The sequence below is a fragment of the Zophobas morio genome, unplaced genomic scaffold, assembly GCF_036711695.1.
Source record: "Zophobas morio isolate AGI-343-1 ecotype UQ-CSIRO unplaced genomic scaffold, CSIRO_AGI_Zmor_V1 ptg000021l, whole genome shotgun sequence".
Lineage (NCBI taxonomy): Eukaryota > Metazoa > Arthropoda > Insecta > Coleoptera > Tenebrionidae > Zophobas > Zophobas morio.
The window spans coordinates 26,659,602-26,686,320 of record NW_026972126.1 but is presented as its reverse complement, the minus strand read 5'-3'; the positions used below and the strand labels follow the sequence as shown (position 1 = coordinate 26,686,320).

Sequence of the window (26,719 nt, the reverse complement as noted above, 5' to 3'; positions counted from 1 at the left end):
GTACTTAGGTAGAAGGGAAGTTCTTGGGAAACAACTTTCGAACAATTTTTTCCTTGAAGTAATTTGAAAGAGTCTTGGGGACCTCTCGTGTCTCGGATTTTTGAAGTGGTGTTAAAGAAAGAATCACGGAAACCCTTTTTGTTTTGTTTTTGAAGTAGTTTTAAAGAATCTCGGGTATCCCTTGTATCTGGATTTTGAAGTAGTTTTAAAGAATCTCGGGCACTCCTTGTGTCTGGTTTTTGAAGTAGTTTCAAAGACTCTCGGGAATCTCTTTTGTTATGTTTTTGAAGTAGTTTTGGAAATCAAGGGTATCTCTTGTGTCTCATTTTTGAAGTAGTTTGAAAGAATCTCGGGGACCCCATTTTTTTGTTTTTGAAGTGGTTTTTAAGAATCTCGGTTACCCCTTGTGTCTGATTTTTGAAGTAGTTTTAAAGAATCTCGGGAACCTCTTGTGTGTCTGATTTTTGAAGTAGTTTTAAAGAATCTCAGGGATCTCTTGTGTGTCTGATTTTTGAAGTAGTTTGAAAGAATCTCCGGGGCCCTTTCTTTGTTTTTGAAGTAGTTTTTAAGAATCTCGGGTACCCCTTGTGTCTGATTTTTGAAGTAGCTTGAAAGAATCTCGGGACTCCCCGTGTCTGGTTTTTAAAGTAATTTTAAAGAATCTCAGGGACCTCTTATGTGTCTGAATTTTGAAGTAGTTTTAAAGAATCTCAGGGACGTCTTGTGTGTCTGGTTTTTGAAGTAGTTTTAAAGAATCTCGGGGAGCTCTTGTGTGTCTGATTTTTGAAGTAGTTTTAAAGAATCTCAGGGACCTCTTGTGTGTCTGATTTTTTAAGTAGTTTTAAAGAATCTCAGGGACGTCTTGTGTGTCTGATTTTTGAAGTAGGTTGAAAGAATCTCGGGGACCTTTTTTTTTTGTTTTTGAAGTAGTTTTTAAGAATCTCGGGTACCCCTTTTGTCTGATTTTTGAAGTAGAATAAAAGAATCTCGGGACGCCCTGTGTCTGATTTTTGAAGTAGTTTGAAAGAATCTCGGGGACCCTTTTTTTGTTTTTGAAGTGGTTTTTAAGAATCTCGGCTACCCCTTTTGTCTGATTTTTGAAGTAGTATGAAAGAATCTCGGGACTACCTGTGTCTGATTTTTGAAGTAGTTTTAAAGAATCTTGGGGACCTTTTGTGTGTCTGGTTTTTGAAGTAATATAAAAGAATCTCGGGACTCCCTGTGTCTGATTTTTGAAGTAGTTTTAAATAATCTCAGGGACCTGTTATGTGTCTGATTTTTTAAGTAGTTTGAAAGAATCTCGGGGACCCTTTTTTTGTTTTTGAAGGGGTTTTTAAGAATCTCGGCTACCCCTTTTGTCTGATTTTTGAAGTAGTGTGAAAGAATTTCGGAGCCCCCTGTGTCTGATTTTTGAAGTAGTTTTAAAGAATCTCGGGGAGCTCTTGTGTGTCTGATTTTTGAAGTAGTTTTAAAAAATCTCGGGGACCTGTTGTGTGTCTGATTTTTGAAGTAGTTTTAAAAAATTTCAGGGACCTCTTGTGTCTCTGATTTTTGAAGTAGTTTGAAAGAATCTCGGGAACCCTTTTTTTTTGTTTTTGAAGTAGTTTTTAAGAATCTCGGGTATCCCTTTTGTCTAATTTTTGAAGTAGTATAAAAGAATCTCTGGACGCCCTGTGTCTGATTTTTGAAGTAGTTTGAAAAAATCTCGGGGACCCTTTTTTTGTTTTTGAAGTGGTTTTTAAGAATCTCGGTTACCCCTTTTGTCTGATTTTTGAAGTAGTATGGAAGAATCTCGGGGACCCTTTTTTTTTGTTTTTGAAGTAGTTTTTAAGAATCTCGGGTACCCCTTTTTTCTGATTTTTGAAGTACATAGTATAAAAGAATCTCGGGACTCCCTGTGTCTGATTTTTGAAGTAGTTTTGAATAATCTCAGGAACCTCTGATGTGTCTGATTTTTTAAGTAGTTTGAAAGAATCTCGGGGACCCTTTTTTTTGTTTTTGAAGTGGTTTTTAAGAATCTCGGGTACCCCTTTTGTCTGATTTTTGAAGTAGTTTTGAATAATCTGAGGGACCTCTTATGTGTCTGATTTTTGAATTAGTTTTAAAGAATCTCGGGTACCCCTTGTGTCTGATTTTTAAGTAGTTTGAAAGAATCTCGGGATTCCCCGTGTCTGGTTTTTGAAGTAGTTTTAAAGAATCTCAGGGACCTCTTATGTGTCTGATTTTTGAAGTGGTTTTAAAGCATCTTGAGGACCTTTTGTGTCTGGTTTTTGAAGTAGTTTGAAAGAATCTCGGGGACCCCTTTTGTTTTGTTTTTGAAGTAGTTTGAAAGAATCTCATATCTGATTTTTGAATTAGGTTGAAACAATCTCGGGGACTCCTTTTGTTTTATTTTTGAAGTAGTTTGTAAGAATCTCGGTGCCGCTTTTAACTTTTGGAGTAGTTTTCAGGTGGTTTTCATGTATAGAAATAAGTAGTCTTTAGTGAAATAAGAGAAAAAAGTTTATTATTTTAGTACTTTGGTTTCGGTCACTAGATCTAGTTCCTTACCATAAAGTGAAAGTCAAAATACTGTATTAATTTGTAATTTTCGTTTAATTTGAATTTGAATAATTTAATTGTTTGAAACTTTGTTGTGTTTTCAGGACGAAATAGGCCTAAAAGAATGGCTTACGTCACTCAAGTCTGCTCACAAGCTGTCTCAGGAGTTACTCGGTTCCATGGCGAAGAAGGCCGGGAAGATCTACGGAACGGATTCGAACAATAAAAATGCGATAATAGCGGCACATCGTAACACAAACGGTAACTAAAAAGCGAAGAGTCCTGCAGTGAAGAGGGAAAGAGTCAATGCGGGCTACAAGCGATTTCGCGAAGATAAAAATTTCTTGCAATGTCTAGGCACTATTGTTGTTGCTCCCTATTTTTTATTAGTTTATGTTTTAATGTAAGTTTAAAAAGGATAAGATAATTTCTCCTCGCAACATTTATATATTGAAGTACGTTGCGGATTTGTATTAACTTAAATTCATGACAAGTGTATTATCGTTATTTATATTATTTATGCGAATAGAATTTTGCTTTGAGCAGGTACTTGTAATGGTAGTATCATTTGCGAGCTGTTCTGGGAACGTAGCAGCAAAAACGCACATTCCAATCGATCTTTTCACAAATCTAGTCAACACAGGACAAACCGGAGAATCAAACTATTTTTTTATTCGATTATTGAATTGTTACGTTGTCAGAACGGTTCCTTTTTATTTCTATTCTGTTTCTAATTTATTCGTTGGGAACGGATCAGCGAGCGCGGCGAGCCGCGCTCGCCGATTTCTTGTCGACACACTGTATATTCCTGAACAGAGATGTTCGTCTCACTGGTACCAACACCAAGCTAATAAGTCACTAGAATAGCTTGTATGCCAGCTGCACTATCTGTAAATACTTGCTTGTTTCAATTATTTAATTTTACCTAGGGTAAAGCTGGCGGCGGCCGCTGCGACGGCCGCCGCCACCGCTTTTTCGTTAAGATTCAATCAAATATTTTGTACATTTTTGTATATATTTCGATTAATTTCGTGTGAAAATGGTGATTTATTTTCCTCACTTGTTATTAAATTGTTGAGAGATTTTCATCTCGTAAATGTAGAAGAATTTTCTTCCATCTCAGTGTGAAAACCGCTTCAAAATTTCTTTCACCTTTCGCCGCGCGCGCGCTCCGCCGCCCGGACTAGGGATTTTCGGGCGGCGGCGCGCGGCCGTCGCGAAAACGTCGCATAACCACCGTGTAAAAAGTGTTTTTTATCGATTTTTATTTTCATATGCGCTAGGCCTTTACTAGGTTAACTGTCGTCAAGTATCGATCATTTTTAAAACGCCTCACTGCCCAAGTCGGTCGGATTTTAAAAGCGACCGATACCGCCTGTGCGTGAAAATGTACATTTTTGTATAGAGTGTGATCTAGATGTTTGTGCCATTGTATCCGGGATAATTTTTTTAACGACTAACCAATAACCAGATGGCAAAGAAAAGTCTCGTCGTCTTGCCACCGAGTACCGGTCGGTGGCCCGGAATCCCCCAGATGTCGTTGTTGTGCCAAATTGAAACAAACAGTTGGCAGCGCTGCCCCCGACCCGGTACTCCATGAGATGAACAATCACTAGCATCAATGTTTAGGACAGCAATATAGTTGTTTTCGTGTCTAGTAATTTAAGGTTGGTAGCGTTAAGGTGCGTTCACACACTTTCGGCCGATTACTTAAACCGACGCACACTAGCGCCGCCTACATCACCGTTTTGTAATTTTTATAATTTTTCTACGACAAACAAATCAGTATTGTTGGGTCCGGCGCGGACTCCTCAGTCCCTTCATCGATACGAAGGAGTCGGCGCGAGCGTAGATACGTAGCCATATTGTAACCCTAAATTAGCTTAGGACACCTTTTGCGGGAACTCCGAGCCCTTGGTTCGGCAAAAGGGTCATCTGTGTTGCTCGCGCCGACCTGCGGCGACCACAAAGCGACAATCAGTACGACGTATTGTTCCGATTACGAACACAAGTCGCTGAGACGCAGAAACCGACGCGTCGTTGCACAGAAACCGGTTGCACGACTCTGCGATAACCGAACAGTATTCGCTTCACTGCCGAAGTCACAACAATCAAAACAGGAAAACGATGCTTCAAAATCAACCTCACGCACAAAACCGAAACCGACGCGACAAACCGGTTTCACGTAAGCAACCAAACGACGTCCCAGTGGCTTGTGCGACCAGTCGAAAGATCTCAGTTCAAGTGATAGAAACGTGTGATAGTAAGGAAGTGGTCGAGGAGTTGGCGCCCGACCGCTGAATTCGGGTAGTTTTATATATTTTTTTATTTTCGGTTCGAGAATGAATGTGTTTACAATCCAATACAAAAAGTACGGTATTCTAAATAATCAGTAGGTTGGACAATGTATCAGATAGGACAATTTATTAACTTGGTATCGTCTCATCGAGTCATGCAGTAACTGTGGATGTATAGTAATTATTTAAACAAACAAAAATAGATATTGATACCTCTTTAAGTTAGTTTTTAAGTTATTAGATGTCAATGTTGTACATATTGCATTAAAGTCACGTTTATAGACTCAACCGACTTTGACTGAACAGTGTTGCCAAATTAGCGAGTTTTAATACCCTGTAGGATTTCCACTAAGTTGGGGTCGACTTTTTTTGCGTACAATTTTCGTGTGAGAGCTTCAAAGTCTGCAGTTTCAATCTGAAACACCCAAATAAACAATTTTTATTAATTAATTGGTAGTGGCACCTCATAGCATGGGTCGGTCCGACGATCCGGCAACTGCGCACAATACTCGGGTGCCAAAAGTCGCTCACAGAGGGCGCACAAACCACAAAACGTCTTAAAATCAATGACGTCATCGTCGCCCCAACCAATCAAACCGTGAAAATAGTTTTGTTGCTTTGGCGTCATTGGTTTACCCATCATGAGATTCAAAGCACTCTGGATTTCCTTCAAACACAACTAACATCGTGTTGCCAACTTTATAAAAAATAAAACTTACTTTCCCTATGAGTTTTCGTTCCGTTTTAACCTCCACATCGTCCATTTTGAACTTGTTGAAAATACAATTGTATAAGAGTTTACGGGGGCTCGAAATCACCACGTTGTTTTGCACGTACTCCAAGGGGGTCATGGTTTCCAAAGTCCGACTGTCTAAAGGCAATTCAAACCGCGCGCTTGATCGCGAAAAAACGCGCGGCAAAGACAACCACAAACCAGCGTTAACAGGGGGCACCTTCAGCTCGTTCTGGACTTTAGTTAGGGCTTCACAGTGACTTTTGTCTTTCGGGATGGTTTTTAGAGCCTCCTGGAGAGCGGTGCGCCTCTACAACCCCCAATTATTCACACAATCACCAAAAATAAAAATTTATACTTTCAAATTAAATTCATTATCGATTACTTCCTCGTTCAGTTCGCGCCGCAGCTGTTTTAAAATTTCCACGTCCAAAAACGAGTCCACGTCCCAGCATTTCGACGCTCTAGCCGAACTTTTCGCTCTGTCAATAGTCTCCTGGAGCTCATCTGACGTGATAGCGACTAGCGAAGGCCTGGCGCTCGTGTTGTGTGAGTCGGGACCGATTGTGGCCACCTTTAAACCCTCTTACATGAACAATAACACCAATAAATGTCTTACTTGTGTCTCCGGGTCAATCGAGGTTTGAAAAGCCGGGGGCTCCCTGGACGCGTCCCGTTTCTTGCGTCGTTTTTTCCCCCGCCGCTTGATACACTCGTCCTCCACTTCTTCATCGTCGGACTTTTTTTCCTCGGGTTTGGGGACCTCTTCGCTTTCTTTTGGTTTCTTTTTTAGGGCTTTTTGGGACGAAGGGGTTGACGACCTTGACACTCCCGGGTTTGTCAGTAGGTGCGTCGGGGACTTGGTTTTCGGTGAAGCGTTTTCCTCGAAGCTGGCCACTCGAGTGGGGACGCGCTGGATGCGGATGATGGGGGGCTCCTGGAGCGAGGAGCTGCCGTGCCATGACAGCGTTTCCTAAAGTGTCAATTAACCAGGGTAGGGTCATCGACGTCAAACACCACGTAGTCGATTAAATTAAATAAAATAAAAATCAAGAATCGTGTAGTACGATGAAGATACAACAACACGTTTTTTCTGCACCGATTGGTCCAAAAATGGATATTTATTAATTGATTGCGACTTAAAATTGTTGTTGGAAGTTTGGTTATGCGTACGCTACCCCGCCCCGAGTGACACTGTTGACACTGTTGACAGTGTTGACACTTGTTATTTGACAACCGCCAGCCGTCAAAATGTGTTTAGCTGGCACCTCGTATTCAAATCCGAATAATCCGGTGACACGATGGCAAATCTCGAAGAATTCGAAATAAAACTGAAGCAGCTCAACCAAGAACACCTTTTACAATTTTTCCCCAGTTTTAGTGATGAAGAGAAAGAAAACTTCCTGCAACACCTCCAAAGCCTTGATTTAGACGAGTGCACAGGTTTGTTCGAAAGAGCGAAGAAGTACATGACCCACACCCCCCAAACCGACGACATGAAACCCATTCCACCGTCTCAGTTCGAAGCCGAAGAAAGCTGCGACTCCGAAACGCTAAAAAAGTACCGAAACTTGGGTCTAACCGCGATCGCAGACGGACAAGTCGGAGTGCTCTTGATGGCCGGGGGGCAAGGCACCAGACTCGGCGTCACCTACCCCAAAGGCATGTACCCCATCGGGCTCCCCTCGGGCAAAACCCTGTTCCAAATCCAGGCCGAGCGCATCCGGAGGGTGCAACACCTCGCGAAGAAACACACCGGGAAAAGCGGGAAAGTGACGTGGTATATAATGACCAGCGGCCCCACGGACGAAATGACCGACTCGTTCCTCAAAGACCACAACTTCTTCGGGTTGAACTCGGATGATGTGGTTCAGTTCAAACAAGGCCTGCTGCCGTGCTTCGACCTCGACGGGAGAATACTTCTCGAAGCCCCGAATCTAGTGGCGCTCGCGCCCGACGGCAACGGCGGGATTTACCGCGCTTTGGAAAAAAACGGCATCCTCAAAGACATGCGGAGGCGGGGCGTCAAGTACATCCACGCCCACAGTGTTGACAACATTTTAACAAAAGTGGCCGACCCGGTTTTCGTCGGGTATTGCATCGACAAAGGCAGCGATTGTGGCGCCAAGGTCGTGAAAAAGGCGGGGCCTACAGAGCGCGTAGGCGTGGTCTGCCAAATCAACGGGCGGTTCCAAGTGGTCGAATACAGCGAAATCTCGGAAGAAACCGCCCACTTGCGGGACGAAAAAGGCAACCTGATTTACAGCGCCGGGAATATTTGTAACCATTTTTTCGCTGCGAGTTTTCTCGAAAAAGTTAGTAACGAGTTCGACAAAGAGCTGAAGTTGCACGTAGCGAAGAAAAAAATCCCTTTTGTGGGTGGAGATGGGGGCGTGGTGAAACCGACGACGCCCAATGGGATCAAAATCGAAAAGTTCGTGTTCGACGTGTTTCAGTTTAGTGATAGGTTCGTCACGTGGGAGGTGCCAAGAGGGAGTGAGTTTAGTGCAATGAAGAACGACGATGGGGTGGGGAAGGACTGTCCTAAGACTGCTCGCGAGGACTTGTTGGCTTTGCATAGGACGTATATTGAGGGGGCGGGGGGCGTGGTTATGTCGCGCGAGGTGGAAATCTCGCCGTTGTTGTCGTACGAAGGGGAGGAGCTTGAAAGTCGCGTCAAAGGTAGAGTGTTCACGGAGCCAACCGTGTTGTTGGGGGAGGAGGAAATGAGTATTAATGGCGGCGAGGAATAACACGGCCCCGCCTACTTATTGTATATACACGTACTCACGTACTACTTACGGTGGTGGTTCTATTCCAGTTGTACATAATCGCTATTAATTTATACACACGTCACTAAACAATGAATAAATGACCAAACTGTGTTTTATTGAGGGCGTCAGGGTTGGGCACTATTTGAACTACTTGTAATTGAAATACAGTATTTGAAATACAATTGTATTTTGTAATTTGTATTTCAAATACATGACACAAATGTATTTTGTATTTTGTATTTCAAATACATTTTAACTTGTATTTTTGTATTTTCAATTACTTGAAATACATTTTATCAAACTACTCATTACAACAGTTTTGCGATCGTGTATGTTCGTGTACTTCGAGAAGTAACAGGATATTCTATGGTTGTAACCAAGGTTAGTTAATAGAGAATATAAATCTATTAAATGACTTTGGGTTGTAACAGAGAACATAGAGAAGCGCCATAGTTTAAATTAAATGACGGTTGAGAACTTCGCAATTTATGTTGGCAGCAGTGTTTGGTTCTAACTAATAGGAATATAGGAATAAAATTAACTAGAAGAAATGTCACAATATTTTTAACGACGCGTTTTACTTTCGACAAATTGACACTAGATGGACATGGAATGTAACATACAGGGCCAACCAAAGACTTCAAATATATAAAGACCGGCGATAAAACGAAAAAGCTGAAGCTAACCGGTCGCCATTTTGGATGTGACCGAAACCGCGGGAAGTTTAAAATCGTATACAATCGACTTCATATGAATAGTGAGTTTGCACACTATACACACACAAACTAATAAACTTCAACAACACTATAATTGCTGAATCTTAAATGCACGGAAACACGATCAAAAGAACCAAAGAAACTGTGATCACATCCACGTCACAACTGAAAGTGATACATAAAAAAGAAATAGGTTATGGGTATGGGTAGTTGCGGTGTTATTAGTGACAGAAAAGTAACAGCAATGGCGGCGATTTCTGTTGACAGAACTGCTTCACGAAATACAATAGAATTTAGGGTGACAGCCAGTCTATATATATTTGAAGTCTTTGGGGCCAACTTATAAAGATAGTGAAAGAATTCTGACAGTTAACTTTAAAATTTTTATGAACGAGCTTCTATCAAAATTTTATTTTTGCCACTGTTCTGAACATATTTTGTATTTTTAAAAGTATTTGAAATACTATTTTGTATTTTGTATTTCAACTACAAGACATAAATGTATTTTGTAATTTGTATTTCAAATACATTAAATTGAAGTATTTTGTATTTTGTATTTCAATTACAGTGGAAAGTGTATTTTGCCCAACCCTGGAGGGCGTGTACCTGGCTGTGACTCCGCCTCAAATCGAGGATGAGGAGGGTCTTCTCTCGAATCTGATTGGTGGAAAGGGGGTCAGGCGTGACGCAGCGTCTGGAACCGGACGCCCTAGTGGCCGCACTCGCTAAAGTGGGGGCGGGGGTTAAAGGCCGCGAATCCGTGTCAGTGTAACGCCGGAAAAGTTCCTCAGGGACACTCTCAACCCCCTTTTGAATCGGCTTAAGGGTGTCTTTAGTCACGCTTTGAAACTGCTCCAAGCCCACTCTGATCGCCTCGATTTCTTCCGCCAGAAGCAAATTTTTACCATCTGATGCCTAAAAATCCTGTTTTATCCCGTGCCAAACATTTTTTCCAATTACCCAGGAATCTTTCGCCTTTTTTAGGAGTTCTTTCGCTTCGTTGTCCGTCGGGTGGTTGCATAAAAGCGAACAGCCGTACGGATAAGGGTTGTAGAGACCGGCAAAGGGTTTTAGGACGAAGGGCGCAGGACGTGCTATCGCCCTTAATTGGATTCTTGACACCTTAAAGGGGATATTAAGGGGTGACTACAAAAGGGGTAACGTACCGGTTCTCGCCTGTAGATTTTTTTTGTAGGGCTGGCGATCAACCCAGTTCTTGAGGTTCGGCTCATTTTTCGAACCTAGCAACAAAGTATGGGTTTATATCGATTTAATAACGCTAGAGTGTCGGGTTTAACCCCTAAAAGACACAATAAGGGTGAAAATGTGGTGGAGAGCGTGGTTTTATACACTTCCGGATTCCCATAAGGTGATTATTGATCCGTATCACCTTACTAAATAAGGGTCACTTCCAGTGTTTTAGTATTAATTTATTATTGATACAAAAATGAAACACTCTGTAACTTCTACCAAGGTTTATTAATTTATTAATCAAAAATTACACAGAACTAGAACATTTAACTCATTTAATGGTGATCATCCTCGTAGCCGTCGGGCAGTGCGTTGGTGTGAGGATTATGGAAAAGGCTGTGGTTCCCGTCGCCCCATGGGAACCTCTTGGAACGCAGCCTCAGGTAGTCATACTTGACGAAAGGTGGCCTCTCATGGCCCTCATTCACGTGCGCCAGATAGCAATTAACAGCGCACAGCCCAATCGCTGGCAATGCAAGGAACAGAGAAATGTTCTTCCAAATCTTGAAGCCCCCTAGAAGGGAAGGAATGGTTATGTAACACCTTTAACCTAACTTTACATTGAACACAAAATCGCCTGAAACAGTACCTTCGTGGCCCCCGCTAACCGCCGATGGACCCTCCACTCGGGGGCCCGCAGCCCTACGGGCGGAGGTTTGCAAAAATCTTCGCACCGAGTGATTAATAAGGGCGGCCATTTTTTACTGATAATTTTGACGTTGACAGGCAAGGGCGCCAACTGAGTCACATAACCTCAAACCTCAAGTTTGAAATGGCACAAGGGAGTAAAATTGAAGTAAAGTCGGACTCGGAGACCGAGGAACAAGAAGCGATGGCTTTTATGCGCGAGCGGTATTTATATTTATTGTCGAATTTGTGTGGTATTTATGTAATTTTTTGTGTTTTCTTGTGTTAATTTGGTTGGTTTTAGTGGCAGGTATGGGGGAGTGTAATGTTACCATGTACGAAAACACGAATGTGAAATGCCACATAAAAGCCGTCGATTCGAATTTCGGGAATGTGATTGTTGAGAATTTAGTGACTCCGTTGCCTGTCCCCATCAACAAAGCGATTTTACGAACTAACGACATTATTTCGATGGAATTCACGTGCGATTATGCGAAAATCATGAACAAGTTTTGATTAAGCTTGTCGTTTATTTCTATGTTTATTAATAAATAAAAATGAAAATGTGTCGATTGTGTTTGTTTTTAAAGTTTGGGGTTTGTTTGTGTCGTTAGGTTGGCACGGGTCATCGAGCAAATGTCATTTACCTCTTCAATGGCTTGAGTGAAAATCGTCAAATTCGTGCAAAATCCGCCCCAAAACCGGAAATTTGGAGCACCCGAGTCAACCCGAGACGCTTCAACCCCAGGTGAGCCAAACCCCCGTTTCCGGGTTCCTTTTCCAGGTAAAGTCCCAAAATCTCGTGTTTAACGCTCTTACGTTCTCCCGAACATGTTTACTTTTATTTTTTGAACAAATTATTTACTTTGCCCTCATTTCGCAATGCAATAATTGCAAACATTTCGATTATTGATTGATTTTCAAAATGAGCAGCAATGATGGGAGGCCATCTTGTGTTGTGCTTGTGGCGGGAAATTTGAATCGTCCGAACCACGGTAAGTTACACTTTAAAACTGAACGACCCCCCTTTCGCCAAATCAACCATTGATGCCGTGATTTTCTTTTCCAGAGAAGTGATTTAGTTAAGAAGTGTTTGTAGTGAATTGTGATATGGAACCCATCGCTCCGGGCACCGAAGATGAACCCCCCGTAAATTTTTCAGCCTCGACCAAACAGGTAAAAAAGTAGTCAAATCATTCTTAATGTTTGATTTATTTTCGCTCAGGTAAGTATTGTACTATTGCGCGCCAAGGAACGCCTCCTTTTTTTGATTTTTCCAAAAGACGCGGTTGTTGTGGGTGATTTGTGGTAGTTTCCTTTTGTACCAAATTGTGGCATTTCGCCACAATTGTCGCGCGTGACGTGAAGCGCTTCAACAAGCTTTGTTGAAAACTATTACACTGTTTGAAAATAGAATCGATGTCCGAAAATAAAGTACTGCTTTCTCTGATGACTCTTATTGATGCTGGTTCGTGTTTTCGCTACGCAGTTCTCATGCTTGGATTTTCCAGGAGAAGGAACGGGAACGCTTGCTCAACGTCAAAGCCGTTCTACCGAACGGTAAATATGGCAACGTGTTCGAGTTCAAGTACATCAATGGGACGGAGCACTGGTACTGCAACGCATGCGCGTGCCCCGTCATGGGTTGGGTCTTCCACCATGAAAACGGCAAGCGACACTCGATGGCCTTGGGGAACCAAAACCCTGAGAGATTCCCATCGCTGTCTGAAGTGGACGAAACCCCAACAATCCAAATCGCACCCGGAGAACCCGTGCCCCCGGGCTTCGAAGGACAAATCGAGAAAGTCGCCTTGATACAAGTAAAATCGACTAGATTGTTGTATCATCGTACTATTCATGATTTTCAGGAGCGGCTCGACGTGTTTAACGTAGGCCCTTTGGTGGCTTTGGAGTATTTACTAGAATTGAGGGACTACGATGCGACGAAGGAACCGACTTATTTGTGCATCCTGTGCGACAAAAAGGGGGATCCCAGGACGGTTTTGACACACCTGGCGAGCTACAAGCATATTCTACAGGTACGACCGACGAAACTTTGGTTGGTATCACTGTCTTTGTTTTTCTAGTATTTACAGAAGCACTTTCCTACTTGTTACCGAGCGTTGGCTCCCTACATGACCAAACAATACAAGAGAAATTGGCAAATCGCGCTCCACGAAATCGCCGAAGCGATTGAAAAGAAATTCGGACGATTAAAACCGCTTCCTGTCGATGCTGACAAGTACGAGAAGGATCCCGTCCACTATTTAGAACTGATAGCGAAAGGGCGGCACTTTTCCGAACTCTCGGGGTACACTTTTGAAGAGTTAGTCAATAAAAACGAACTAACTAAAGTCCATGAAGGTAAGAAACGCGTTTCGTTTACTTTCTAAAAAAATTACGTTTTTTACGGATTTTTTTAGATGATGTAATTGATAAGTATGGTTACAATAAAGCGAATCTTCCCCAAACAGCTCAGAGGAAGAAAAGTCCTTCCCCTCCGGTCGTCGCCAACCCGATTAAGAAAATCCGGCATTGCGGGCCGAGTTCTAGCGCCGCCCCGGCTACTAGTATCCGTCGCCGTTCATTGTCGAGCGTTTCGAGTATCACTAGTAGCGATATGAGCGACTACGACGAGCCCAAGGAGAAGAAACCCAGCAAGAGGACGAGGTCCAGGTCGCCCCACAGGAACCGCAGTAGAAGTCCTTATAGCAGACGGTAATTTGCAAGAGTGTTGCGAAAGTGGCGCAGTCGGTAGGATTAATTTTCGTTTCGTTGTACCCAGATACGAGCGACGATCGCCTCCACCACGTAAAGAAAACTATTATCGTCGCGACGACCGCGACTACACCCGCGACCGCGAACGCAACTTGATGCCGTGGGAAAAATCCAACTACCGCCGCCCCAAATCCCCGGTTCTTCCGTCCAAATCCAAGACGGACAAGCTAGACGAATACAAGAAGTTGTGTAAAGCGATCGATAACGACATGGAGCGCGTCCTCAAGAACCACAAGAAGAACCCAGAGAAGCACCCGCAGTACAACGACGAGTGGAAGAAGTTCTGGAATAAGCGCTACAAGGAGCTGCAGGCCGAGGCGAAGGACGTGTCCACGCACGACTTCAAGCCGGAGTGGATCGAGTTTTGGAACAAGCGCATGATTGAGCTGCACCAGGAGGAGGTAAGACCGTGGGGGTCGTGGTAAAGCGTGACCGTAAAGTGTGACCTGGGTGGTTTTAAGGTGAAGGTGAAGAAGGACGCGTTGAGGAAGAGGTTGGGGCTGCCGGAGGAACCCCAACCGATTTGTTTCAAAATCATGGGGAAGAAAAAATTCGAGACTAAAGGGAGTCCGATGGGTAATAAGCCGGTGCCGCCGTCGGCGATGCCCGACCACGACCCCGAGGTGATCGTGATTGACGATAGGGACGACGATAAGGGGTCTAGGAGGTCGCATAGCCCGTGGGAGGACGAGCCGGTGGTCAGAGTGTCCAGGGAGAAGAGTAAGAGTAAGAGCAGGGATAGGGATAGGGATAGAAGTAGGGACTTGAGTCGGGAGAGGGTCGAACGGACCACGTCGAGGGAGAGGTCGGTCAGGAGCCCCAGGAGAGTTGAACGGGAGCGATACAGCAGAAGTCCCAGGTACCTATAATTTGTTCACTAAAGGTCGATTTACAAACTTACCGTTGGCGTTGACCAATCAAATTGCGGGGGTGTGTAGTGCTGCCAACGTAAAGGAAAATCCCCTAAAATACGGACCATTTTTCGGGTTGACTTAATATTAAGCCATTTAAAAATTCATCTCAATTGAGCTTGCAATGGATATGGGTGGGGCTTAAGTATTGAGTTCTTTTTTCTTGTTTCATTTTTTGAACAACACGATACCCAAAAACGTGTTTTTTATTTCTTCTAGGGAAGCAAGGATTTTGCATTAAGCTGAATCACGACGAATAAAAAAAATCATCAGAATAGAGATCGGGCGGGTGGGCGGGGCTTATATTTTATATAATATAATGCACATTAAGATAAAGCGGCAAAATATAAACCCCGCCCACCCACTCCGTCTCAATTGTGATGATTTGTTTTATTCTTAGAAACCTAAAACACTTTTAAAATGGTAAATTTTTATAGGGAAATATCAATCTTGCAATTAGGCTCCGCCCCTCGGTCTGATAACGAATGAAAAATTCATCACGATTGAGATCGAGACGGATGGGTGGGGCCTTTCATTTGGTTTTCTTTTTTCATTAATTCATGTAGTTTTTTTTTTTTTTTGTATAACGCGATTACTTAAGAACATATTTCACATGGTGATTTCTCGTAGAAAAATAAGGATTTTACAATTAATCTCCGCTTCTCGACTTACGATGAATAAAAAAATTCATCAGAATAGAGATAGGGTGGGTGGGCGGGGCTTATATTTTGCCTTTTTTTTTCTTAATATACATAGCCATCTTTTCACAACAAAAAACTTAGAATATGATTAAAATGGTACGTTTCTGCAAGGAAATATCGATATTTCCTTATACAAATTTTCCATTTTAAACATTTTAAGTTTCATGTTGTGAAAAGAAGTCTAGACGTATTGAAACAAAAAGAAAAAATATAAGCCCGCCCACCCGCCCTATCTCAATTGTGGCCAAGTTTAACTGCAAAATACTTATTTCTTTACAAGAAATTAAAAACATATTTTTGATTACCGTGTTTAACGAATACTATATACATTAAGAAAAAAAAGTAAAATATAAACCCCGCCCACCCACCCCATCTCAATTGTAATGATTTTTTTATTCTTAGAAACCTAAAACACGTTTAAAATTGTAAATTTTTGTAAGGAAATATGGATTTTGCAATTAGACCCCGCCCCTAGGTCTGTCAACGAATAAAAACTGCATTACTATTTAGATGAGGGCAGGTGTGGGTGGAGCTTATTCTTTGGCTTTTTTTTTTAATATACATAATATTCTTTGAAGAACACGGTACGCAAAAACATGTTTTTAATTTCTTGTAGAGAAATAAAGATTTTGCAGTTAAGCTCCGCCCTCTTGGCTCACGACGAATGAAAAAAATCATCACAATTGCGATAGGGCGGGTGGGCGGGGCTTACATTTTACCTGTTTTTCTTAATATGTGCAGACTTATTTCGATAACAAAAAACTTAAAATATATCTAAAATGGTAAATTTTTGTAGTAATCAACTTAAATCCCCCACTTTTCTTGTACAACCCTTTAAATATGGCAAAAGTTGAACATCAAAGTTACTATTAAGGGCAACTTGAGTATCGTGTTGTTCAAAGAATCCTATATATGTATAGTAAGGAAAAATAGAAAAATATAAACCCCGCCCGCCCACCCCATCTCTATTGTGATGATTTTTTTATTGATAGAAACTTAAAACACAATTAAAATGGAAACTTTTTGTAAGGAAATATGGATTTTGCAATTAGGCTCCGCCCCCTCGGCTCATGACGAATAAAAAAAATCATCACAATTGAGATCGGGTGGGTGGGCGGGTCCTATATGTCGCTTCTTTTTTTTTTTTTTTCTTAATAGACAGCCATCTTCTCACAACAAGAAACATAGAACATGGTTAAAATAGTACATTATTGTAAGGAAATATGGATTTTGGCATTAGGGGCGAAGTCTAATTGCAAAATCGATATTTCCTTGTACAAATTTTCAATTTTAAACATATTTTAACTTTCATGTTGTGAAAAGAAATCTACACATATTAAAATAAAAAGGGAAAATATATATATAGGGTGGAGTTTAACTGCAAAATACTTATTTTTTTACAAGAAATTAAGAACATGTTTTCGAGTATCATGTTATTCAAGGAATAATATGTATATTAAGGAAAAAATCAATCTATAAATCCCGCCCACCCATTCCTTCTCAATTGTGATGATTTTTTTATTCTTGGAAACGTAAAATACGTTTAAAATGGAAAATATTTGTAAGGAAATATGAATTTTGCAATTAGACTTGTGTGTGTAGTCATCTTTTCACGACAAGAAACTTAAACATGCTTAAAATGGTAAATTTTGATAAGGAAATATCGATTTTGCAATTACGCTCCGCCCCTCGATCTGACAACGAATGAAAAATTCATCACGATTGAGATCGAGAGGGATGGGTGGGGCTTCTCTTTTGTTTTGTTTTTTTCCATTAATACATGTAGGGTTTTTTTTATTTAAAACGTATTTCACATGGTGATTTCTCGTAGAAAAATAAGGATTTTACAATTAAGCGCTGCTCCTCGGCTTGCGACGAATAAAAAAGAATCATCAGAATTGAGACAGGGCGGGTGGGCGGGGCTTATATTTTGTCTTTTTTTTTTTTCTCTTAACATACATAGCCATATTTTCACAACAAGAAACTTAAATTATTGTTAAAATGGTACATTTGTGAAAGGAAATTCTAAGCCCGCCCACCCACCCGATCTCAATTGTGATGATTTTTTTTATTCGCCTTGAACCAAGAGGGCGGAGCTTAACTGCAAAATACTTATTTCTTTAGAAGAAATTAAAAACATGTTTTTGAGTATCATGTTGTTCAAGGAATTCTATGTATAGTAATCAAAAAAGCCAAAATATAAACCCCGCCCACCCACCCCATCTCCATTGTGATGATTTTTTTTATTCTTAGAAACTTTAAACACGGTCAAAATAATAAATATTTGTAAGGAAATATGGGTTTTGCAAGTAGGCACTGCCCCTAAGTCTGTCAACGAATGAAAACTTCATTACTATTTAAATCAGGGCAGGTATGGGTGGAGCCTAATCTTTGGCTTTATTTTTTTCTTAATATACATACTCGTAGTATTCTTTGAACAAAAGATGTTTTTAATTTCTCGTTAAGAAATAAGGATTCTGCAGGTAAGTTCTGCCCCTTGGCTCACGACGAATAAAAAAAAAATCATCAGAATAGAGATAGGGTGGGTGGGCGGGGCTTATATTTTGCCTTTGTTTTTTTTCTTAATATACATAGCCATCTTTTCACAACAAGAAACTTAGAATATGGTTAAAATGGTACGTTTCTGCAAGGAAATATCGATATTTCCTTATACAAATTTTCCATTTTAAACATTTTAAGTTTCATGTTGTGAAAAGAAGTCTAGACGTATTAAAACAAAAAGAAAAAATATAAGCCCGCCCACCCGCCCTATCTCAATTGTGGCCAAGTTTAACTGCAAAATACTTATTTCATTACAAGAAATTAAAAACATGTTCTTGAGTATCGTGTTCAAAGAATACTATGCATATTAAGAAAAAAAGGCAAAATATAAAGCCCGCCCACCCACCCGTGATTTTTCAAATTTTTCAATTTTGCGTTTTCAGTTTTCAATTTTTTATTTTTAATTTTTTGATTTTTCAAATATTTGTATCTTCAGTTTTACGATATGCAATTTTTCGAGCTTTCAACTTCTTAATGTTTCAATTTTTCGTTTCTTCAGTTATAGTTCTTAATTTTCCGTTTTTTAAGATTTTTCAATTTTTCATTCCTCTTTAACTTTTCGAGTATTCAATTATTCAAGTTTTCACTCTCAAAATTATGATTTCTTAACTTCTGAATTTTTCAAACTTTCGTCTGTACAATTTTACGATTTAGAATTTTTCAATTTTTCGTTTCTTCAGTTCCCTAATTTCTGCATTTTAAGTTTTCAACTTCTGAATTTGTCAATTTTTCGTTTGTTCATTTTAGTTTTTAATTTTAATTTCGTTTGTTCAATTTTTAAAATTTACGATTTTTCAGTTTTGGATTATTTTGTATCTTTACTTATGTGAGAGTTTTCAATTGTCGGATTTTTCAACTTTTGAATTTTTACATTTTTCGTTGTCCAGTTTTTAGATTTTAAGAATTTTATGTTTTTAATATTTCAATTTATTACTTTTCAATTCTTCAATAATTGAAAAGTTCAATTCAACGGTTTTGCTTTTTTTGTCGTTAAACATTTATATACACATATTAAAATAAAAAGGTTAATTGGAAGCCCGCCCGCCCGCCCGCCCGCCCGATCTCAATTGTGATGATTTTTTTTATTCGCCGTTAGCCAAGGGGGCGGAGCTTAACTGCAAAATACTTGTTTTTTTACAAGAAATTAAAAACATATTTTTGATTACCGTGTTGTTTAAAGAATACTATATACATTAAGAAAAAAAGGTAAAATATAAACCCCGCCCACCCACCCCATCTCAATTGTGATGATTTTTTTATTCTTTGAAACCTAAAACACGTTTAAAATGGTAAATTTTTGTAAGGAAATACGGATTTTGCAATTAGACCCCGCCCCTAGGTCTACCAACGAATGGAAACTTCATTATTATTTAGATGAGGGCCGGTATGGGTGGGGCTTAATCTTTGGCTTTTTTTTGTTAATATACGTAGAGAAATAAGGACTTTGCAGTTAATCTACGCCCTCTGGGCTCACGATGAATAAAAAAATCATCACAATTGAGACAGGGTGGGTGGGCGGGGCTTACATTTTACCTGTTTTTCTTAATATGTGCAGACTTATTTCGATAACAAGAAATTTACAACATATCTAAAATGGTTATTTTTTGTAGTAATCAACTTAAATCCCGCACTTTTCTTGTACAACCCTTTAAATGGGGCAAAAGTTGAACATCAAAGTTACTATTAAGGGCAACTTGACAACGGAGTTTATAAATGACAATTTTCAACTATAAAAGCAACTGCAACATTAATAAAACCCATTTAATGTAGGAGTCCTCGCCGTCCCGAGCGCTGCTCGCGCGAGCGCAGCTGGGATCGCGACTACAAGCTCAAGGAGTACCGGCGCGAGCGCATCCGCATCATCAGCGAGCTGCCGTGGGAGCGCGACCGCGTCAAGAACTACCGCAACGAGATCCCCGCCTACTACAAGCCGCCGGCGGTGATGCGCGACGTCACTCGGGAGCCGGTGCTGTCGCCGCCGCCCGCCGCCGCGCCCGTCGAGGAGGACGACGACGGCGAGATCAACGTGGTGGCGGTGCTGCGCCTGCTCACCGCGCTGGAAGAGAAGCTGGGCTCGCTCGGCCCGAAGATCATCGACCTTCTGGCGCAGGCGCTGGCCATGGAGAAGAGCGAGGCCAACAGCTCGGAGAACCTCCTCGACAACGAGGTGAATTGCGTCATGTTCGAGACGGTCAAGGAGAAGTTGAAGGGGCAGCTGCTGGCCGGGTTGGTCGAGCCCATCCAGGAGAAGGCGTTCAAGAACGCGATCAAGAAGACGGCGAGTCTGATACACATGGCGGGGGAGAGGAAGAAGGAGAAGGAGAAGAGCGCGCCGAAGGTGGACCCGGTGAAGGTGAGTGGGGGAGTTTGGTGTGCGCGGTTGGTTAATGTTGTTGTTGTTGAAGGTGCCGGGGGTGGGGACGGTGGACAAGGCGGCGATCGCGAGGCAGATTGCGAACGCGCTGGTGCTGCAGGGGAAGACGGATGTGACGCAAGCGGAGTTGGAACAGCTGATCAATGCGGTGGTGGGGATGGCGGAAGCGAGCAAGAATTCGAACAAGCCAATCACGACGGCCAATTTCTTGGAGCAGATATCGAAGGCGGGGAAGGAGAAGGAGAAGAGTCCCCCGAAGGAGATACGACCGACGGTGACGGTAATGATACTCACAATTTTTTTTCTACGTCCTGACGTCCTCTCCAAAATGTCATTAGTAAATATTATTTCAGTTTTATAAAATAATATACTCCGTCACATGTGGTTTATGAATCCGTGTTCAGTTTTTAATAAAAAAAAATTGGTCTAAAGAGTTTAGACATTTTTGTAGTGGGAATTTAAAAAAAATTGCGATGACGTCATCAACATTTTTGCAAGGACACGTATATCAGTTGGGATAGATGTAGTGTAATACTAAGAATAAAATTATTATATTCTCAAATTTTCGGGAAAATGAATTGGGTCGTTTTGAATATTGATTTGTAATAATCAATAAAATAACGAAACAATTTACTCACGTATACGTATCAGAGGCAACTGAAAATCGTGTATGTATAAACATTCTTAATTTAAGATGACAAGCGTAACAGCATACGTGAGAGTCAAACAGAGAAACTGTAAACAAAACGACCGTCGGTTTTATTGCTTCGACTTCCGCTTTTTATATAAAACATTGGGTTTTATTTTAATTCTTGACGGTGAAATTCACAATTGGTTGATTATAAACATGTCTATTCCACATTCGCGGAACCAAGTGAGCGCATGAAACAAATGCAGGTCTGTAATGTTAAAGTCGATGTAAATAAGCGTGCTACCCTTATGTTTCAACCGAGTTTTTCCTTTAACAAATTTTGTGTCTACCAAATTGGGTTGGTTGGGGTGTAATACTAATAATAAGTGTTGCCTTTAATTTAATCAATAAAATAAATTGACTTCATTAATTTTTTTTGAGCCACCTCTTAAGGAAATCTAAAAAATATGAATGGAATGATAAATCACAAGTACAAACTCATCATCTTTTTTGCATTTTAGATAGGATTTATTCAGCAAAATTTAAGGGTGACGTCATCAATTTTTTTAGGAGGGATGAACAAATACATACAAAGGGTTGTACAAGAAAAGTGGGGGATTTACGTTGATTACTACAAAAATTTAACATTATAGATATGTTTTAAGTTTCTTGTTTTCGAAATAAATCTGCATATATTAAGAAAAACAGGTAAAAAGTGCGCCCCGCCCGCCCGCCCTATCGCAATTGTGATGATTTTTTTTATTCGTCGTGAGCCAAGAGGGCGGAACTTAACTCCAAAATCCTTATTTCTCTACGTATATTAACAAAAAAAAAAGCCAAAGATTAAGCCCCACCCATACTGCCCTCATCTAAATGATAATGAAGTTTCCATTCGTTGGTTGACCTAGGGGCGGGGTCTAATTGCAAAATCCATATTTCCTTACAAAAATTTACCATTTTAAACGTGTTTTAGGTTTCTAAGAATAAAAAAATCATTACAATTGAGGGGGGTTTATATTTTACCTTTTTTTCTTAATGTATATAGTATTCGTTAAACACGGTAATCAAAAATATGTTTTTAATTTCTTGTAAAGAAATAAGTATTTTGCAGTTATGCTCCGCCCCCTTGGCTAACGGCGAATAAAAAAATCATCACAATTGAGATCGGGCGGGTGGGCGGGCTTCAATTTAACATTTTTATTTTAATATGTGTATATAAATCTTTAAAGACAAAAAAAGCAAAACCGTTGAATTGAACTTTTCAATTATTCAAGAATTGAAAAGTAATAAATTGAAACATTAAAAACATAAAATTCTTAAAATCTAAAAACTGGACAAGGAAAAATGTAAAAATTCAAAAGTTGAAAAATCGGAAAATTGAAAACTCACATAAGCAAAGATACAAAATAATTCAAAACGGAAAAATCGTAAATTTTAAAAATTGAACAAACGAAATTAAAATTAAAAACTAAAATGAAGAAGCGAAAAATTGACAAATTCAGAAGTTGAAAACTTAAAATGCAGAAATTAGGGAACTGAAGAAACGAAAAATTGAAAAATTCTAAATCGTAAAATTGTACAGACGAAAGTTTGAAAAATTCGGAAGTTAAGAAATCATAATTTTGATAGTGAAAACTTGAATAATTGAACGAACGAAAAATTAAAATTTAATTGGAAATTTCAGAAGTTGAAAAATCGAATAATTGAATACTCGAAAAGTTAAAGAGAAATGAAAAATTGAGAAATCTTAAAAAACGGAAAATTAAGAACTATAACTGAAGAAACGAAAAATTGAAACATTAAGAAGTTGAAAGCTCGAAAAATTGCATATCGTAAAACTGAAGATAGAAATATTTGAAAAATCAAAAAATTAAAAACAAAAAATCGAAAACTGAAAACGAAAAATTGAAAAATTTGAAAAATCACGGGTGGGTGGGCGGGGTTTATATTTTGACTTTTTTTCTTAATATGCATAGTATTCTTTGAACAACACGATACTCAAGAACATGATTTTAATTTCTTGTAATGAAATAAGTATTTTGCAGTTAAACTTGGCCACAATTGAGATAGGGCGGGTGGGCGGGCTTATATTTTTTCTTTTTGTTTCAATACGTCTAGACTTCTTTTCACAACATGAAACTTAAAATGTTTAAAATGGAAAATTTGTATAAGGAAATATCGATATTTCCTTGCAGAAACGTACCATTTTAACCATGATTTAAGTTTCTTGTTGTGAAAAGATGGCTATGTATGTTAAAAAAAGGGCAAAATGTAAGCCCCACCCACCCACCCTATCACAATTCTGATGATTTTTTTTATTCATCGTAAGTCGAGAAGCGGAGATTAATTGTAAAATCCTTATTTTTCTACGAGAAATCACCATGTGAAATATGTTCTTAAGTAATCGCGTTATAAAAAAAAAAAAAACATGTATTAAAGAAAAAAGAAAACCAAATGAAAGGCCCCACCCATCCGTCTCGATCTCAATCGTGATGAATTTTTCATTCGTTATCAGACCGAGGGGCGGAGCCTAATTGCAAGATTGATATTTCCCTATAAAAATTTACCATTTTAAAAGTGTTTTAGGTTTCTAAGAATAAAAAAAATCATCACAATTGAGACGGGGTGGGTGGGCGGGGTTTATATTTTGCCGCTTTATCTTAATGTACATGATATTTTATGAACAACACGATACTCAAAAACATGTTGTTAATTTCTTTCAAAGAAATAAGTATTTTGCAGTTAAGCTCCGCCCCCTTGCTTAACGGCGAATAAAAAAGATCATTACAATTGAGACAGGGCGGGTGGGCGGGCTTATATTTTGTCTTTTTGTTTTAACTTGTGTAGACTTCTTTTCACAACATGAAACTTAAAACATGTTTAAAATGGAAATTTGTATAGGAAAATATCCATATTTCTTTGCAAAAATGTACCATTTTAACCATGTTTTAAGTTTCTTGTTGTGCAAAGATGGCTATGTATATTAAGAAAAAAAACAAAGACAAAATATAATGCACGTCTGTAATGTTAAAGTAGATGTAAATAAGCGTGTTACCCTTATGTTTCAATCGAGTTTTTACTTTAAAAAATTTTGTGTCTACCAAATTGGGTTGGTCCAATGTAATACTAATAATAAGTTTTGCCTTTAATTTAACCAATAAAATAAATTGACTTCATTAATTTTTTTGAGCCACCTCTTAAGAAAATCTAAAAAATATGAATGGAATGATAAATCACAAGTACAAACTCATCATATTTTTTGCATTTTAGATAGGATTTATTCAGCAAAATTTTGGAGTGACGTCATCAATTTTTTAGGGGGGAAGAGCAAATACATTTTGATAAAAAAATTACCATGCTTATGATAACTTTAAAACATCTCCAAGATTTCAAAGCATTCGGTTCTGTAATTCCTGATTAAATCAATAAAATCAATTGACGCATTCATTAATTTTTTTCAGTCACCCTATATATGCAAATCGAAAAAATATGATTGGAATGATAAATCACAAGTACAGACTCATCATATTTTTCACATTTTAGATAGGATTTATTCACCAAATTTTAGCGTGACGTCATCATTTTTTTTAGGGGGGATGAGCAAATAAATTTTGATAAAACATTTACCATGCTAATGACAACTTTAAAATATCTCCAAGATTTCAAAGCATTCGGTTTTGTAGTTCCTGAGTAAATCAGTAAAATAAATTTTGCGCATTTATTAATTTTTTTGAGTCACCCTGTATATGCAAATCCAAAAAATATGAATGGAGTGACAAGTACAGACGCATCATATTTTGTACATTTTAGATAGGATTTATTCGGCAAACTTTTGAGCTGACGTCATCAAGTTTTTGGAGGGGATAACCAAATATATTTTGACTAAAGATTTATGATGCCCTTTAGAGCCTTAAAACATCTGCAACATTTCAAAACATTCGGGTTAGCAGATTCAAAATTAAATTGCAAAATGTTGTTTTATAATTTTGATTTTTTTTCCAAAAATCTGGACGTTTCGGGTTAAAACCCAATTCGGAGTCGTAAACTACATGTTTAGGACTATATTATTTTATACAATTTAAAACCCATTTACTATGTAGAATTTTGAAGTGACGTCATCGCATTAGTGGTGGGGATGATTAGACAAATTTTGGTTAGCGTTTTACCATCTACATGATATTCCTAATATAAGTACAAAATTTCACAACAATTGGTCGAGTACTTTCGGAGATTATCTGTCTAATAAAAATCCGGGACGGCAGACAGACGGATAGACGGACAAACGGACAGACAGACGGAAATGGGAGACCTATTTCTTCGTCTTCTAGGGGTCATGAAAGATCGAGAAAACGTAAAAGTAAAGAGTCGGCCGACGGACTCGATTACAATACTTCCTTTGCTTACGCTCGGGAAGTAAAAAAAAGTATAATTTTCAATTTAACTTTGAAACTCGAGACACGCTCAAATCGGAAAACTGAAGAAACAAAAAAATGAAAACTTGAAGAAATTGAGGGAAGTTCCGTCGAAATAACTTTTTTTTTTCAGTTTTATTCTGAGAGGTATTGTCCCCAATGTCGTTAATGAATATCACAAAAAGTAACGGTCCTAAGTTGGATCCCTCAAGCAAACCAGAACATTACATTCAAAAACCACGAAACTTAGTAATGAAGTTTTTCGTTAACAGATCCAACAAGTGGCAGCCCCCGAACCCGAAGTGATGAAAACCCCCGAGAAGACCACCCCCAACAAAGACATGGAGGGCTTGTCCGACTCCGACTTGCAAACCCTCCTCCAGAACTTCAAAGACCTTTCCACCGAAGAGCAGCACGGTCTCATCAACTACCTGAAGAAACTGGAAGCTCGGGAGCCCGACCGGGTCGAACGACTGCGCAAATTCGTCAATCTCGGCGGCAACCAGAAACCCGAGAAGCAAGAAGAGAAGAAAACCGGCAGAGAAAGTCCGTTTTCGAACCGCATGGGTAGCGTGAATCCGAGCGTCGAAGAAACCGCCCCCCGGAAGTTCGGCGAAATGTCGCCGAAGAAAGACGAGCACCAGCCGAAGCTGCCGCTCGACTCCGACGAGGACGACTACACTTTCGAGGACGTGGCGAAGGCGGCGTCGAAGAACGTGAAGCAGAAGGAGCTGGAGAAGGAGCGCGAGATCGTGGAGGAGAGCATGAAGTTCGAGGCGAAGAAAGAGGAGCTGAATTTGGACGACACGAAAGCGATCATATCGAATATTATGAGTAATATTAATAAGACGGAGGCGGCGCAGGGGAATCTTTTGGGGTTGTCGGTGAGTTCGGCGGACTTCGCCAAGACGCTGAACAGCATTCCGGTGAACATGGCCAGTCTTGCCAACATCGTGGGGAGCGTTCAGAGTTTGACGAACAGTAAAGCGGGGATTCCGGCGACGAGCACGAGTGGGGGGAATTTCGGGGGGTTCCCGCAGGAGCAGAGGCAGTTTCAAGGACAGCAGCAGCAACAGGGGTACCAACCGAGGCCGAGCGCGCCCTACGGAGTCAATTACCCGCAGAATCCGTATCAGAACAGGCCGAACGTGACGTACCCTCTCGATAAGGCGAAAGTGACGTACCCGAACTACGCCATCTACGGACAGGGCAACCCAGGGGGGGAGCAGAGGAGGGTGAACCAACCGGGCTTCCCCCCGAACAATCAGTATGGAAATAACAGAAATAATTATAATAACCGATGGTAGATTTAGTTAAGTTAGGTTAAGAGTTGACATATTTTTTAATGGATGTATGTATTAAGTTGCGCGTAAACGCACCTAAAAATAAACTTTGCAAAAGAAACCCAACG

At 39.9% G+C, this 26,719-nt stretch overlaps 6 protein-coding genes across 8 annotated transcripts in view; 4 read left to right on the top strand and 2 right to left on the bottom strand.

Annotated features, from left to right (window-relative positions):
• Positions 1-5,126, top strand: part of LOC135132977 (G protein-coupled receptor kinase 1) — a 151,882-nt gene extending 146,756 nt beyond the window's left edge. The window contains exon 14 of the mRNA XM_064061195.1: positions 2,646-5,126. Coding sequence (XP_063917265.1) covers positions 2,646-2,810 — 165 coding nt within the window. The 3' untranslated portion in view covers positions 2,811-5,126. The remainder of the gene's footprint in view (positions 1-2,645) is intronic.
• On the bottom strand, positions 4,949-10,293 carry LOC135131832 (uncharacterized). The gene is given in 14 exon segments (XM_064059682.1): positions 4,949-5,253; positions 5,302-5,505; positions 5,558-5,881; positions 5,930-6,145; positions 6,191-6,544; positions 6,750-6,902; positions 6,972-6,974; positions 7,041-7,108; positions 7,154-7,508; positions 7,553-7,741; positions 7,806-8,335; positions 9,628-9,891; positions 9,967-10,183; positions 10,228-10,293. Coding segments are annotated over 14 exon segments (3,042 nt in total). The 3' UTR covers positions 4,949-5,154.
• LOC135132978 (UDP-N-acetylhexosamine pyrophosphorylase-like protein 1) lies at positions 6,540-8,451 on the top strand. Its single transcript, XM_064061196.1, has one exon. It carries the CDS (start codon positions 6,873-6,875, stop codon positions 8,322-8,324), a length of 1,452 nt encoding a protein of 483 aa, XP_063917266.1. The 5' UTR covers positions 6,540-6,872; the 3' UTR covers positions 8,325-8,451.
• Positions 10,294-10,521: 228 nt separating the features above from the next.
• Positions 10,522-11,040, bottom strand: LOC135132135 (cytochrome c oxidase subunit 6A, mitochondrial-like). Its single transcript, XM_064060101.1, has 2 exons — positions 10,902-11,040; positions 10,522-10,826 (listed from the first exon to the last, which is right to left on the bottom strand). The coding sequence occupies exons 1-2, from the start codon at positions 11,008-11,010 to the stop codon at positions 10,588-10,590; spliced, it is 348 nt and encodes a 115-aa protein (XP_063916171.1). The 5' UTR covers positions 11,011-11,040; the 3' UTR covers positions 10,522-10,587.
• A 44-nt stretch (positions 11,041-11,084) lies between these two features.
• LOC135132136 (gem-associated protein 7-like) lies at positions 11,085-11,507 on the top strand. The gene is made up of 2 exons (XM_064060102.1): positions 11,085-11,193; positions 11,244-11,507. Exons 1-2 carry the CDS (start codon positions 11,085-11,087, stop codon positions 11,453-11,455), a joined length of 321 nt encoding a protein of 106 aa, XP_063916172.1. The 3' UTR covers positions 11,456-11,507.
• A 57-nt stretch (positions 11,508-11,564) lies between these two features.
• On the top strand, positions 11,565-26,717 carry LOC135132021 (uncharacterized protein CG7065-like). Of its 3 annotated transcripts, none has more exons than XM_064059936.1 (11): positions 11,565-11,687; positions 12,009-12,115; positions 12,451-12,759; positions 12,808-12,978; positions 13,027-13,303; positions 13,414-13,657; positions 13,725-14,118; positions 14,179-14,576; positions 19,662-20,244; positions 20,297-20,545; positions 25,581-26,717. In XM_064059936.1, exons 2-11 carry the CDS (start codon positions 12,050-12,052, stop codon positions 26,613-26,615), a joined length of 3,726 nt encoding a protein of 1,241 aa, XP_063916006.1. In that variant the 5' UTR covers positions 11,565-11,687; positions 12,009-12,049; the 3' UTR covers positions 26,616-26,717. The 3 variants fall into 3 exon arrangements, with proteins under 3 accessions (XP_063916006.1, XP_063916005.1, XP_063916007.1); XM_064059935.1 differs by having other exon boundaries at positions 13,363-13,657; XM_064059937.1 differs by lacking the exon at positions 12,009-12,115 and having other exon boundaries at positions 13,363-13,657.
• Positions 26,718-26,719: the final 2 nt, after the last annotated feature.

What these genes read in the sequence shown, in the direction of transcription:
- LOC135132978 (XM_064061196.1), top strand. Translation starts at nt 6,873, where the DNA reads ATGGCAAATCTCGAAGAATTCGAAATAAAACTGAAGCAGCTCAACCAA.
- LOC135132135 (XM_064060101.1), bottom strand. Translation starts at nt 11,010, where the DNA reads ATGGCCGCCCTTATTAATCACTCGGTGCGAAGATTTTTGCAAACCTCC. An exon ending in GGTTAGCGGGGGCCACGAAG is followed by an intron (nt 10,827 to 10,901) that starts GTACTGTTTCAG and finishes CTTCCCTTCTAG; the next exon opens with GGGGCTTCAAGATTTGGAAG.
- LOC135132136 (XM_064060102.1), top strand. Translation starts at nt 11,085, where the DNA reads ATGGCACAAGGGAGTAAAATTGAAGTAAAGTCGGACTCGGAGACCGAG. An exon ending in TTTATTGTCGAATTTGTGTG is followed by an intron (nt 11,194 to 11,243) that starts GTATTTATGTAA and finishes GGTTGGTTTTAG; the next exon opens with TGGCAGGTATGGGGGAGTGT.
- LOC135132021 (XM_064059935.1), top strand. Translation starts at nt 12,050, where the DNA reads ATGGAACCCATCGCTCCGGGCACCGAAGATGAACCCCCCGTAAATTTT. An exon ending in ACTAACTAAAGTCCATGAAG is followed by an intron (nt 13,304 to 13,362) that starts GTAAGAAACGCG and finishes GGATTTTTTTAG; the next exon opens with ATGATGTAATTGATAAGTAT. An exon ending in AGAAGTCCTTATAGCAGACG is followed by an intron (nt 13,658 to 13,724) that starts GTAATTTGCAAG and finishes CGTTGTACCCAG; the next exon opens with ATACGAGCGACGATCGCCTC.